The sequence below is a fragment of the Manduca sexta genome, chromosome 19 (assembly GCF_014839805.1).
Source record: "Manduca sexta isolate Smith_Timp_Sample1 chromosome 19, JHU_Msex_v1.0, whole genome shotgun sequence".
Lineage (NCBI taxonomy): Eukaryota > Metazoa > Arthropoda > Insecta > Lepidoptera > Sphingidae > Manduca > Manduca sexta.
The window spans coordinates 2,046,813-2,062,811 of record NC_051133.1 but is presented as its reverse complement, the minus strand read 5'-3'; the positions used below and the strand labels follow the sequence as shown (position 1 = coordinate 2,062,811).

Below are 15,999 nucleotides of genomic sequence, written 5' to 3'. Positions count from 1 at the left end.
GTGGAGTACACGCGTCTCCGGTCTTGCAATATTAATATAGCTCATGGGAAACGTAAACACGTTGATGTACGTACGCAATTAGAAGGTATGGTAATGTCGTGGGCAGTAAATAGATGGCGCTGTTATGTAATTTGCTGATTAGGTTTTATAAATTCATCGGCTTTTGTCTGAATTCAGGGTAAATCCGTTCGGATAAGGAAGCTTGCTTTTCAACTTATCAAATTACACAAAAAGAAAAATGTACTATTACGGAAAGCAGGACACACTACTAAACATACATACACACACAGACATACACGCTTACCTTTCATCCCCAAAGGGGTAGGTAGCGGTGAAAGTGGTGCACCACTTTTCACCGTGCACATTTCGTCCCATGATTGGTTAGGGGGCGAACCTATTAAAATACCGGCACAAATTTTGGAGTCCGGGCTGATACTGAGTAGAAAAATCCAATAACACTGCCCGAACCGGCAATTGAGCCTGACACCTCAGCACTACAGTCGTACTGTGATGGAACTACGTCACCGAAGCAGTCGTTAATGAACACACTTTCGTATTTACAATAATAGTAAGGTTTCGTGAAAATGAAATAAAAACGATGACATGAACTTTATGGGTAAGCTTTATATCAATATATAATCACAGACTCGGCAATAATTTTATAGCATCTGTAACATCTGTTAGTTTTGGAGGACAAGATGGAAAAACAACTTAATGGTTTCCATTTTAGTTCTGATTCCGACTTGTAACTCATAAGGCGATGCAATGAAAACATTTGCTGCATATACAGTGAATAATATAAGAAGTTTTGTTAATAATTCAAATAAAATTATAACGTTACCATAATATTTGAAAATATAATAGTTTGTAAGTTTTTTTTACCAACTAATACTATTTTCAAGAACATTACCGCAATGCTGTGGTGTTACAATGGGTGACAATCTATTTACAGATTAGGGATATAATTCTTATTTAGTTTAATAAGATTACCCGTGCTGCTATCATTCTGAATTCAGTCAGAGAGCAATTGGATAACAACAATGGCAATTATAACAATGCGTCTCATAAATATTGCATCTTTAGATTCTACAATTTATCTTGCAGTACACAATTGAAATACACATTTACAAAAAAAGACATGGATTTTTAAGGAATAAACAGCTGTATCAATTTTGCCTCGCTACTTGAAAAACAAATAAAAATTAAAAGTTTCTAAAGAAATCAATTCCACTAATCGTATTACGTCATAACGAAGTCGGCCTCAATCATCGTTATCTTCGCGAGTTATGTTTGCCAAGTTTGTGGAAAACAAGTCGATATGTCGCGAGATATTACGCTGAGTACAAACAATTGAACTTTCAACAAATTACTTTATTGAATAATTAGAGGCTTCTAGATTTTCAACAGCCATAGTTCCATACTTATAAATGCAAAAATAATGATGTCTGCTATGCTTTTACGGATGACCCACTGAACCAATTTCGATAAAATTTGGTATGGGAATAGTTTCTATCCCAGAAAAATATATATCAGGACTTTTATCTCGAAATAACTTTGTCACGCGAGCGAGCCGCAAACAGAAGCTCGTACCGTATAAAACGATACAATCGTTCCATGGATGAAGAAAACAGCTTCTTTCCTAATCCGAATTGTAATTGACAGCAATTATGATATGTGCGCCAGGTATGGTCCGTGGCGGCCTCTTCGATTAGGTTTAAGAGTATTGTGTGTGTTTACAATTATGTTCAAATTTTATGAGAATTGTGACGACTATTTCAATTGTGTAATTAATTGAGAATAAAATTTTGATTTTCTTCACTGAGTCTTAAAATCAATAAGAAGGAAGAGTGAGAGAGACCAACCATAAAGCCAATACAGAAATTGTTTTGATCAGTTCATAATTGGACTAACATGAAAGAATTTTATTAAATTATATTGCCTAGTTTAAATAGGAAAGCTATGCCCATATCTCTTGGAGAAATATGTTATTTCCACTTCGCCATGACACGAGTACAGTAACAACAAATTACGATATAAATTATGTTTTACAATGTACCTGGGAGTTTGAGTTATATTTTACCGGTTTATATTTCGAAGTGTCTCGTTATTTTGAAGTGTTTCGTCCGCGTTTCACTTACATCACACGATACGAAGAAAAATCGAGACTATCCGGTAAACGGTGACCATTAAAGTTAGCTGCGCATCGTCAAGCGCTTTAAGCTGCGGCTAAGGTTCGTTGCCAAACGATTAAAGCTTGTCTATAGGGTTTTATTATTGTCGTTAGTTGAGAATGTTATAACAGATTGTTAAATAATAGTTATTGCTTGTTCCATGTGTGTTTTTTTTGTCGAGATAAAACTAACTATAAAACTCGGGAGTAATGTAGTTTCCTATTAGTGCAAAAAATTCAAAATCGATTTAGTACTTCCCGAGATTAGTGCGTTCCAACAAACAAACTCCTCAGCTCTATATAATAACTGCACTATACTTTTTATGGTGACTTTAGGTTGTTATCGCTGCTTAAGGTCAATGAATAAATCAAACAAACAAACAAGGCTAGAAATAACATAATTTCATTACAATTGACAATAATACGACAAACAGAACGCAGTTTTAATTTTTATATTTTGCGTTATTGTTCCCTAGTTTACATTCCTGCTTAGAATATTTCGATGCCTTATTTATATAACCTACAATAATTAAACTGAATAATTTAGTGTGGACCTTTCATAAAATTATCGATATTAAATAGATATGAAGAAACTTAGGATATGTAGGTCTAGCTAAAGGAGACGTTAATTCATTGAAAGACATTGTTAAATCATCTATATACATTGTAAATTTATCGTAGTGATATAGCATTTGACTTACTGTTCTTTCTACTGAACTTATATTGATTAAGGACTCACACTTATAATTTATACATACACGAAAATAACATCTTTATACCCCTTCTCTAGTACGGCAAAATACATTGGACCTAATAGTAATAATAGACTGTAATGTTATTCAAACAAGGTTGGTTTACGACAGATTTGTTTTCTTAGACACGGGCGTAGCTCCGCAACGACCTGATGGGTGATTTACGTGGTGTGGTTATCCAGTCAGATAGAAAATGTCACCGGAATCTTCTCACCACCACATTATTCTATCTCCGTGAAATATTTCTTTTCCATGACAATATATTCAACCCACTCCATAAAACGCAAACTTATCAGACGCACCCTACGCTATAAAAAGGGTTGTAAGGAATAAATAATTCTGATAGTGCCGCAATAAAACCTTTTTACAATGTAGAACTCCATACAATGATGGAAAATCTTGGGCACCTATATAGGCGGTGTATACCCAGTGATAACGCACTTCAAACGCAGGTAAAACGTACAGTAACGCTAAGTTGAGTAGTGTAGTGCAAAGTTCTTACAGCAATCGATTAGGCAAGGACTTCCGGATGCATTCACACTAGCAATAATATTTCGACTTTCTGTAAGTGCTGCAAACATCGAGATTTGTAGAAATCTGTTTTCAGTGGAGGTTTACATGATAAAAATTTGTTGCGAAAAGAACGTTGTCTATTTAACAACTCATGTTACCAACTCAGTGCTAAGCGAAGCGTCGACCGGCATTTTTTGTTTTTAGAATATTGTTCCTACGACTGTTTGATGCCAAAATTCATTGAAGCTTTCTTTTTTTTTTTGGTTTCGCGGATAAAGTGCCTTATGACTACCGCCCAGCCTTCATGGGGGCGACTAGGCGGTTATTTTGGGGTCACCGTGCCTTACGACACGGCGTTGAGCCGCGCGGATTTGATAATGACCTTCGGAAGTAAAACAACACACAATCAATATTTATTAACTCGTCAGACGTTCAACAAGTTACTTTAAGTCGAAGGTTAAGTTGCCCGAAACATCTAGCAGCGGTTATACCTTATTCGCCAGATTTAAACTGAAAGCCCGTACATTTATATACTTATTGATTATCCAAAGCATTCTGGCGACTGTTATGAGTTAACCTTTGCCTGTTTTACTTGGTGGATTGACGATTAATAAACTAGAGAGAATAATTTTCAAATGTTGAAGAAAGTGTTTCGAGGTATGAATATTGAGAACAATTTATATTATCGATATATGTATCTATTATTTAAGGTTTTTTAGTACTATAATTATAATTACTTCGACTTCTAGATTTCATTGATGTTATTCAATTTAGGACTAATACTTTGAATTGTGAGGTTTTTTAATTCAACTAGATAATTTTATGACTGTGTATATCAATTCGAAATAAACACGCCAAAATTTCTGGGAAGGGAATCTGTATTCATTTGCCTAACTGGAAATAAAAACGTTACGCTGATATTTTTCTCGGTAGTGGTCGAAAAACTCAGTTTGTTATTTAAAAATGCTTTAAAACAGTGTTTTACTTTTATCACAGATAAGAGCCGGTGGAAAAAATACAATAATACAATATCTTTACAAAAGAAAATAAAAACAGAACACGCCGTTACCCTCGAAGGGGTAGGCAGAGGCCACCTGGGGCACCTACTTTTCGCTGTGGTCATTCCACAGTCCCATTGAACTGTACAGTTTATCCTCACATTAGGCATAAATTCAAGACTTTGGTCTGATCCGGAGAAGAAAAAACCAAATATCAATTTGCCCGACCTAGGATCCAAATTCTTTATAGTTATAGGCTTACTCTCATAAACCAGAAGCACAACCTGCCGCATACGCCACTCAATCTGCACGACTTACAAGAAATATACAACTCAACGACATTTACCAACTCATCCATCCATGAGCTAATGGTATAATTTAATCAGCCCTCTGTATAGGTTAATATTAATTACCCATACCAATTTGATGCTCAATCAGCCGTAGCACCCTACGTAACTCTACCTTCGGGAAGGTCGCGCTAAACCAGTATTACCATATTTAGGTACAGAACAGGTATTACTTAATTTAGAATACTATATTAATGATCAATTAAACCAAAACACACACACTGTTTTTTCAAAATGTTGTATTTTTAGGTTCTGTTTAAAAATGGCAGGTCCTTAAACATTAGAGTTAGGCTTTTATATTTTCCCTGAACATGATAAAACTTATGATTTTTACTATGATTTTTTTAGCGTTGATCAAGTCGTTATGATTATAATAAAATCGGCGAACATACCAGATGCAACTCTGCTTATTCCTTCGAGAATAGAGATGGGAAATTTATATATTAAATAATAATTATTGATGTATATGACTTTGTAGACTCCAACCTTGGAAAGGGTATAGATAATATCAATTTTGTTAGAGTAGCGTAATAACTCTGGCTTTATTGATAAGTATATTGCCTTTACAATATAGGCATGGTGCGTAAAGTAGATTAAGCTGTAAACAAAAAAATTCTATTTCAAAAGATGATACTAAAATGAGACGGTTAATCCCTTTCTAGAACTAAATAATGATGATATTAACCTACATTATTGGTATTGCCACCGTTAAATAATTACCTTGAAACGAATGAAACAACCAATCACATCGATTTACCATCAAAACAAAATAAAAGTTTGTGAAATAGTTAAAACATCTGAACATAGCATAGATTACGAGCCAATGAACTAATTAGTTGACGTGTGAACGGTGTAACATATAAATATCGCACAAGTTCGAGTGAGAAGGAAGTGGGCAATTTTCCAACATGAATTTGATGTTTCGGAAGAACTTCAGCGGGGAGAAGACCCTGGTTAGCAGCGGGGGCGGGGGCAAGGCGCGCGGGGCGCTCGGGGCAGGGAGAAACGCCAAGCGGCGCGACCGAGAGAGATTCAACTGCATGGAAGAACACCATTACAAGACACATATTTTGTTCTCGGCGGTGCCCAGGACTAGCACACAGTACAACGATGGCTCAGGTATGAACATAGAAAGTGTCTTCTTCTTTCAACGCGTTCAGAATATTGCGCGGGAAAACAATGAATTTGCATTCAAGTCGCATCCTGATTGTCATGCCAAGTGCAGTATTATTGTGAAGATTACGATGTGTAATGAAGTGATGTTTACGCTAACTAACAGAGAATTTGGGAATCGCGCCGTCAATACGTCTATAAATAAACACCGTGACAAATTAACAGATCTAAAATACCGGCTTATTGGTAGTTCAATGTATTTCTTGTTTCCCGTAAAAACGCAATTTTAAATAGTGCATAAAATATTAAATTTTTATGTATATTTGTTGGCTTTTCATGTGTTTAGTATATATGTACCATAACCGGTGTAATCCGGTTCACACCGGTATAAAGTTTGGCTGTATGCGAGCGTCCGCAGTCCACACGAGGTTATGTAGTAAACAACTGCACGAAACATTCATTGCTATGTATCAGGTATTTATAATTTTAATATAGGGCACTGGGATAGTGTGCGTCGGGTTATATTCTGACGTTACGAAATGCAATAGCTCAGTTCTTAGAACAATAATGCTGAGTGAAATTGTTTTAATGGGTCTAACGGATACGTATACCATGAAATTGTGTTTATTGTTTTTATGTGAATGTATGCTAAAACTATCAATCTACCTTGTCTTTTTCTACATGAATAGGAAACCCTTTTTAAATACGAACATTTTTTGTACCGACTTGTTTGTAATGCAATCAAAAACATTATTATACTATCACGTAACTTTCTATTTATCGTAGAAAAGATGTTTAAATGTTGGGCTACAATGGGAATATGATTTTTAATTTGTCTCCAAAGGTTCAAAATATCAATAGATAAATAAGCCTCTCAATTTCAGTACTCGCTCTATGTAGAGCTAGACATGCAGATATCGAACCCAAATGAATAAGGTCATTTAATCCTCGTCGCCATTTTGCCCTACATTGTGTTCCTGTGGTAGGAAAAATTCAAAACAGTTAACTGCAACGCAGTTTTGTTATAAATATAATGTATCAAAAAGTTGAAGCGGGGTATAATATTACTGAAACATTTTACACGCCTGATAAATTTTACTCTCCATTGTTTCCACCAAATACCCTATAATTATAATTAGTGAAAATATTTATTTTTTTTTAAATCACAGACTTTTCTAAACATGGTATCCTTTATCAATATACATATAATGAGACTAGACTACTCTATCATCAGAAAGATGCGGGCCGGTGCTCAGCGGGGGCCTGGGTCCCGAGCCGGAGCCGCCGCAGCCGCTGGTGACGCGGGAGCCGTCGGTGTCGCTGCTGCGGTGGGAGCGCCCCGCCACCAACGCCAGCAGCGACCGCCGCCGCGCCCAGCCCGTGTCCCTCGCCACGCTAGAGAAAGACTGCTTCGTCATTCCGGCGCACGCGCTCGAGCGGTTCTTGCCTGATGGCGTGCCCGTGAGTATAATGAATAACAGCTATATTATTTACGCTGGATGAAGGTCGCTTCTAAGGTGTCGTTCAATCTTTAGAGGGGGCCTACGTTCAACTATGGAATTCCAAAGGCTAAACAAGAAGAAGAAAATATATATTACATGTAGGTATACCTATATACCAGCATTTGTTTATTTTCAAATATTGTCCTTTAGCGCCTTTTTAAATGCCATAAATCATAGCGATAATTAAACAATAGTCAAGATACATTTTTATCCTCCGTCAGATGTGGAATAATGTAAAAATTCTTGGTTTTAATATTTGCATACCACATTTTGGAAGCATCACTCACGTCTGCGTTAGAGGTCACACAGGTATTTTTATAACTATGTGCTTTATTCACCTAGACTTATATTACATAAATATAAATTTTGTACCTAATACATACATATTTTTATTCTTTCCAGCTCCCAGTACCACCACCGACACCAGAGAAAGGACTAACGACAAAGACTGGCCAAAACTCATTGAGCATACTAGAGATCGCTGACCCCAAACTGTGTATCCTGGCGCATCTGATGAGCCCACTGGAACCAATAGAGCCAATACTGGAATCTCCTCTCGCCAAACCTTTGATCAAACAGAAGACAGCAGCAAGCGAGCTGTTAAACGAGGTAGCTCAAGCAAACACTGCTGTTGGTGGAATGCTGTTGGCTAATATGGAGAAAAATGCAGAGTTCCCGTTTATATCATACTATGTTATAAATACGACGCAAACTGACCCTTTGTTGTTCTATAATAATATGCGATGTGCTTCGTTGTCGAAGTTTGACCCGAAGACGATAAGGTATTCGGCGGCGCATACCCTGGACCTGTACAGTGAGGTGGCCATGATCTGCCGGCCGCCCTTCAACGATCTTGCTGGTGGGCCCAAGAAGTCACACACACCCACTACGGGATTCATTATTAGTGTTTATAAGGTTTGTACTTTTAAAACTGAATTAAAACCAAATTATTTAAAAAAAGCAGCAATTCGATTTTTATAAGCTTAAAAATATTATTATACTTAATTAGAAGATAATCGTTTCGTTACTTTTAATCTACCGTTGATTTATTTCATCCATTCTTCTACAAACATTATTACTTCGCGAAGAACAAACTGGACCCTATAATCTTCTCTCTAATATCCACGATTTCCCCTTTGTCTCACGAACCAATAGAGGTTATCTCTTCGTCGATTCTTTTATTTTTACTGATCAATTAAGTAAGATATCTTTCGTCCCCATTTCCAGGTGTTCGAAGGCGATGACGGCGAGCGTTTCGAACGCAACTGGCTGTACTGGACTGGCGCCCGGATGCTGTACAGACATCTGCCCCACACAGTGGGCATGCGAAAGATAGCCCTACACAAATCCGTCGCGGCTCACGGGGACAAAATGTACCTTTTAGTTTGCGAGTGTGCCAACCTCATGGACGATTTGTCCGGCGCCGCCATGTTGGTGACAGCGTTAAGGGCGCGGCTGTGTGGCTACACGGGTCTATATCGACCCATACAGACTTTCTAGTAGAGGAACACCGGGCTAGTCGGCCTGGACTGTGTTGTTTTGTAAATGGCTTTTTAGGTTGTTTCATGTGATTTTTTGGATTGTAATAGATGAATGTAATCATGAATAAAGAAAAAATGTATAAAGGTTATTGAATAAACAGGTCATAAAAACGTTATTCAACGTAACATGGAACGTTTATAACCTTTTTCAATTTTTATTTAATTATATGCAACCTAAAAAGTCGTTTCAAAATGGTTACCAACACACGTCACAAACAAAAGGACCAAAACTTAAACGTTTAAGTATATCTATAGTGCGTTACAGTACGTATGAAACGTTTATTGACAAAGTGTTCTTTCGACATTAAGATAAAGTATTATGTAGTGGTCATTTCATTCAGTTCCATCACCAGCATACATGGCCATTGCTATTTACTGAGTATGAGATTATTATTTTGAACTTTTTATTAAATACAAGTATATGTATTGGATAAGCAAGCTAAAGTGGCAGTGGGCAGGGCACATAGCTCACAAAACGGATGGCCGATGGGGCAAGCTTTTGGAGTGGAAGCTACGAATTGGCCAGGCCATGCCAGGCCACAATTCACGGACGTCCATCACGAGGTGGATAAATGACCTCATAAAAGTCGCACGAGGTCACTGGATGCAGGCCGCTTCCTACAGGTCGATCTGCAAATCTTTGGCGGTGGCCCATGTTTAGCAGTGGAAATCCTGCGGCTGATGATGATGATATTTTTGAATAAATGTGATTAATAGATTTAATTTTGTTTGAATTGAATGCATTACTGTTCGATTTATAATTTCGAAGAGGAAGCTTATCCATGGTTACCACAAAAAATTGATTATCCAGTAGAACAAGGATAAATGTAATAACATTATTAGCCCTAAGTTACGTTGTCTCCATACTTCTATTTATGATTATATTAGCAATAAATAATAATGCAACGAATATAATGCAAATAATTACTATCATATTCATAACTGGTGATGGAACACAATTTTCTAATAATTATAAGCTAATAGGTAAATAAATTGATACCTAAAAAACTTACTTTTATCTCTTACTGCACAGTGTCAAATAAACTAACGAGTAGGTTACATCGGCGGTTTACCATTAATAAAAATGATCTAATAACAATTATAGATATGTGGAATGCATAGAATATGTCTTTTAAGGCCATGGCGTGAATGCGTTTTGTATTAAAAAAATATATATTATCAAAAAAATATCTATAGAACATTATTTTTATTATCGACATAACTTATTTTTCACTGAAGGCTTCGACAAAAAAGAAACTTTTATTACTTTAATGTAACATTACGCTGGCGACGAACACATTATAATTACAAAAAAAACTCACATACGGTAAAATGGATTGCAATAAAAATATTTTAGCAAGCAGTATTCCATCTTTAATATATTTTTTCAAGTTTCAAGTAACACATAACTCACACGCAATTTTTTTACTACGTTACATTTTTGCCTCATTTCCTTTTCTCTATTAGGTACAGTTTAGGAAGATATATAAAATATACTTATATGATTTTCCTCTGTGACTATTAAATAAAAAAGCACTTTTCTTACACAAATATACACGCACTTAGGTCTTGCAGCGAGATTTGTTGGGTTTATTGTAGTGATTCTAATAAGGTATTCAGAATTCAGAACGTAAGCATGTGTTGACATCACACGCACAACGTACACGTCAAAATATTGCTACGGTATACATACATATTAATTGAATTTTACGCTGCGTAATATGAAGTAATTTTACTTGTTCCACGACGCAAACCAAAATAAATCGACGCAACGAATTATAAGTTAAATAAATCCAAAATCTTCTCACTACGTATAACATTTGTCAGCTTAGTTACATTTTGAAATAAAACTCATGCCCATACTGCAACTTAGTTCGCGGTCGCCAAGACTCAAGATAGAGCAATTTTCTTGCGGCAAGTTTCATGAGGCGAGCCTCGTCTACGAATGCGTGCAAGAATTGCCTCGCCATTGTGTTTGAAGTTTTAGACACGACAAGTTTGTTACCTTTTAAGAATCGCACGTGTGAGGTGGAAATTGCTCCGTCGACTAGAGGCTTTACTTGGGAAATTTCTTGGAGATAACTTTTGTGTAAATGTTGTTTAATTTCACGGAATTCTGCATATCTCCCGTACATATCATAATGTATTCAAGATTTGAATGTAACTTGCAGATAATATTTAATTATAATTATTTCAAATGTATTTTATTTTTATGGCTCAAATATAAACTATGGAGTTTAATCTATAAAACTATTATTTACAAATACTTCTTATAATTTCGTAAATAGACAATATTTTCAAATATTCGCAATTTATTTGATATAATGTGTCTATTGTTGTAATGTTATCGATTATCGATTATAATTAATTGTCTTTTCTTACCTCTACATAATATTATTACCTATTTTACTAAACGGGATATGTATCATGATTCTTATCTGAAAAACATTTCTTTGTACTCAGATGTATCCGTTAAAATTATCAAATAACCAATATTTGCTTCATTCTAAAAAGGTAAAATAGAATTTATAGCTTTCTAAAATTACACTAGTACCATATTTCAACTTAAACTTAGTTCTTGCTATTTCAAATACGCACAAACACGAATGATTATTCAATCATTTTAGAAATAATATAGCATGTAAGTTTCACATTCAAAATAATTATTAGTAAAGGGATGTTAAGAACCAAAAATATTTTATGGTTATATGAATAGAATCAATTATTGAAAAATAATTGAGTTTGCATCAATGTGGGCAAAGACGAAAAGTGTTCTTTGACCGTTATAGTAGGGCGACCTAAGCAGCTCAAGGCTTAAGGGAACTGTCACCCAAGCGCAGATCGCTGGGAGGGGCCGCGGGAGTAGGTGGGGCGCTACGGACCCCAATTCGAAAATATAAAATAGCTTTAGAATAGTAGATATTATTGTGACCTAAAAAGGTCGCCGGGAATAATCGTTCGGAACGCCCAGGTACCTAAGGCTGGGGCTGGCCATAAGACTCTAAAGAACAAAAATACTCACAAAAAAAATATAATACTATAGATATTTGGTTCTCAATCAACTCAACTCTACGCGTAGGTACCTACAGTAATAAGTATTTATTTTGCTATGGTGCTAAATTAGTCAATTTGGAGTTAGGTATTAAAAATTGCTTGCAGTTCACGTTTTTAATCTTGCTTTAGTTTTAATATAAGCGAATTGAACATTGATACGTAAGTAAAACACCAACTAACATGATAATGAGGGCTGTTCTCAGAATATTGCCAGTTAAATATTAATACTTATAACGTACAACTATAATTTGTGTTCAATTGAAAGCAGTTCTTAGAGTAACATTAAGTATTTTAATCCATTCTATGCTAAATCGAAGTCCTGTGATTTTAAATCAGTATTTTTAATCTTATGCACAATAGGATAAAAAAAATCAATGCAGACAAATTTAAAGTTTTACAAGGATAAAATATTTCCGCTTTTAGCATAGAGAGGATTAAAAAAATAACACTTTTAAGTGTCAAATTGAGTCATGGCCGATTTTAACAACCTTTCCCAATCTCTTACTTCAGATTTAACATAAGAATAAACCAATTAAAATAAGACATTTGTAAGTACGTCAAACAAACTATAATCTGATTGGTCCATTTCTGCTATCGACTCAAAGACAGCGATTGGGATCGTTTATTAAAATCGGCTGTTATCGGGTTAAGTAATAGGATAATTATTAGTCAGTTACGAGAGTATGAAATCTAGAGTCAAAGATACCTATGCTTTGTTGTTATTAAAGTTTTTGAGATAGAGTAATGCTAGAGTGATATGCGAATTTAAATACGATTGCACAAAGTCCAAATTTATGTAAAATACAATAACATTTCTAAATTATTAGATAAGCTTGTGTAGAATAACGATTAATAAAATTCATGTTGGAAATATGGCAAATATCGAAACGAAACATTTGTATGACATGTTCTGGGTTACGAAAATGTAAAATATAACTTGTTCAGCTTGTGAAGCGAAATTTGGTTACGGGCTAAGCTCTCATAGTTTGTTTAGAATTGAATTTAATCGAATTTCAATTATTTTTATAATAAAATCTCGAATTTGATGTGTTGTTTTATTACATACTGAATTCTTTATTTATTATTTTAAACATCCTTATTCCCTGGTGACCTAGTTGGTCTAGAGGGACCATATTATATGGGTTGGGAACCCGGACATCCTGGTTTGATTCCCAGGTTGACCAACTCTTAGTGTGGGCTTTCAACTCAATTTAACACTGAATAAAGTTCCCTAGAAAGGGTTGATATCGGGTAGGCAGAAAGTTATAAAAAGTTTGCTAAATATACCTATGATACACAGCAACCACATATTGGATAAAGAAAGTAAGGTGAAATAAAAAATATATCCCTACACCAAGCAATATAATATATTGTGTTAGATAATAAGGTTAAAATAAATCGTATGAAACTCAGTTTTATTATTTTACCATATCTCAGAAACACAATCACATCACATGACCATATTGATTTCTAAGGGAAAACATAAAAAGAAATACATATAACAATATTTTAAATTACATCTAACTACCTATTGTTGCCAGTTTCATTTCCCACTCATAGCCCAACTGAGATAGTTTAAAATTTTATTTAATTGTTATGTCTGTAATGACAGATTGTGTCTACAAGTACTTAAATTTATTTTTAATTTAAGCCATAATCTAATAGGTCTTTGAAACAGGATTTGCAAATTGATATTCAAATAATAGAAATTATGTAAAACAATAAACTTTTAATAAACATAATTAATACCTTGTACATGTTTGGAAATTGTCACATCTCTAATTGTATAACTAAAATATTTAAATCCTCACATTAATAGCCCTTGTGACCTCGAAACCTTCTTCTGTTGTCAAGCTGAAAAGAAATAAAGAGATTGTTATAAAATCGCATCATTTTATACAAAAAATGATAATGTTATTTATATTTACCTAGAACAAATTCAATTATATTGGAGCTTATTTTGTAGATTATAAAACCTTAAATATACTTACTCTTTCATTTAGTATAAATAGCAGAAGTATTATGGTAATTATAATATGGTCAAGTGCTATGTTAATTACAGAAGTAAGCAAAAGATACCCTATCTACTGTTTTATTTCATGGAGGGGTTATTTTATTTACAATTATTGTAAGTAAAAAGAAGTCTATAAAATACTCACTAGAGACCGTTTACACTCAAAGAAACTCTGCCTCAGTTGTATACATTCTTCGGGCACAACCCCATTCTGCAAACATTCACGCGGCGTTTTTTTGTCCTAAAAGATACATTAAAATGCTATTAAAATCTATACTATTATATAAAGCTGAAGAGTTTGTTTGTTTGTTTGTTTGTTTGTTTGTTTGAACGCGCTAATCTCAGGAACTACCGGTCCAAACCGAAAAATTCTTTTTACGTTGGATAGCCCTTTGTTCGTGGAGTGCTATAGGCTATATATCATCACGCTATACCCAATAGGAGCGGGGCAGTAATGGCTAATCTCAGGAACTACCGGTCCAAACTGAAAAATTCTTTTTGCGTTGGATAGCCCTTTATTCGTGGAGTGCTATAGGCTTTATATCATCACGCTATACCCAATAGGAGCGGGGCAGTAATGGCTAATCTCAGGAACTACCGGTCCAAACTGAAAAATCTTTTTGCGTTGGATAGCCCTTTATTCGTGGAGTGCTATAGGCTATATATCATCACGCTATACCCAATAGGAGCGGGGCAGTAATGGCTAATCTCAGGAACTACCGGTCCAAACTGAAAAGTTCTTTTTGCGTTGGATAGCCCTTTGTTCGTGGAGAGCTATAGGCTATATATCATCACGCTATATTCAATAGGAGCGGAGCAGTATTGGCTAATCTCAGGAACTACCGGTTTGAACTGAAAAAATATTTTTGTGTTGAATAGTCCTTTGTTTGTGGAGTGCTCAAAGTTATATATCATCACGCTATGACCAATAGGAGCGGAGCAGTAATGGCTAATCTCAGGAACTACCGGTTTCAACTGAAAAATTCGTTTTGTGTTGGATAGCCCTTTATTTGTGGATCGCTATAAGCTATATATCATCACGCTATCACCAATAGGAGCGGAGCAGTAATGGCTAATCTCAGGAACTACCGGTTTGAACTGAAAAAATCTTTTTGTGTTGGATAGCCCTTTGTTCCTGGAGTGCTATAGGCTATATACCATCATGCTATGACCAATAGGAGCGGAGCAGTAATGAAACATGTTGCAAAAACGGGGAAAATTATGAGTTTTGAGAGCTTCCGTTGCCTGCGCTGCGTAAACGGTTAAAGTTATGCAACAATGATGTATGACGGGATTGTTTCACTTAAAGAGTTCTAAATAATATAACAAAGTCCCCCGCTACATCTGTCTGCCTTAACGTGTTAAACTCAAAAACTACCCAACGTATTAAGATGAAATTTGGTATGGAGATAGTTTGAGACCCTGGGAAGAACATAGGCTCCCGGGAAACTACTATTTTTATAACGGAAAACTTTAGCCTGAAAAACCTTATAACGCGGGCGGAGCCGCGAGCAAAAGCTAGTATTATATAAGCAGTCATTAACTAATCGGAAGCCGACTTACACTTTCTGGGTAATTTAATAAATCGGCAAGATATTACAATCACAAATTTAACTATATATTAATTAAATTATTTTACTTAATTATGCAATACTAGAAATTCAGTATCTCGTTGGTTACTCTAACAAATCAATTTAGTTTATTGACAGCCAAAATTATTCATGAAATATATATTTTGTAAACTAACCTTTACACAACAATCACTGTTCAGTAAACAAGTCTTTAGATCAGCTCGAATACCCGCGCATGGTGATTGATCTGCTAAGCCAACTTCATCTGGGCCGAAAGATACCATTCTAAATTCTGTTATTTCTTATTTTCTGAAGAAAAAAAATTAATTAGCAATATTTAATTCGCAAGGATTCTATTACTATTTGACAATATTGAATGTCAAATTAGCAATGTCAAAAGTCAACTAAATAACATGGCAGTAGC

At 35.2% G+C, this 15,999-nt stretch overlaps 2 protein-coding genes across 3 annotated transcripts in view; one reads left to right on the top strand and one right to left on the bottom strand.

The window, feature by feature from the left end:
* The window catches only part of LOC115440855, a 54,661-nt gene extending 41,625 nt beyond the window's left edge, over positions 1-13,036 (top strand). The window contains exons 2-5 of one of the 2 annotated variants that reach the window (XM_037440330.1): positions 5,569-5,899; positions 7,128-7,354; positions 7,798-8,310; positions 8,623-13,036. In XM_037440330.1, coding sequence (XP_037296227.1) covers positions 5,689-5,899; positions 7,128-7,354; positions 7,798-8,310; positions 8,623-8,895 — 1,224 coding nt within the window. In that variant the 5' untranslated portion in view covers positions 5,569-5,688 and the 3' untranslated portion in view covers positions 8,896-13,036. Of the gene's footprint in view, positions 1-5,229; positions 5,900-7,127; positions 7,355-7,797; positions 8,311-8,622 lie in introns of those variants that run through there. The other variant, XM_030165355.2, reaches the window with a different exon arrangement.
* Positions 13,037-13,702: 666 nt separating this feature from the next.
* On the bottom strand, positions 13,703-15,969 carry LOC119189772 (cytochrome c oxidase assembly factor 5-like). The gene is made up of 3 exons (XM_037440331.1): positions 15,752-15,969; positions 14,150-14,245; positions 13,703-13,844 (listed from the first exon to the last, which is right to left on the bottom strand). Exons 1-3 carry the CDS (start codon positions 15,857-15,859, stop codon positions 13,803-13,805), a joined length of 246 nt encoding a protein of 81 aa, XP_037296228.1. The 5' UTR covers positions 15,860-15,969; the 3' UTR covers positions 13,703-13,802.
* Positions 15,970-15,999: the final 30 nt, after the last annotated feature.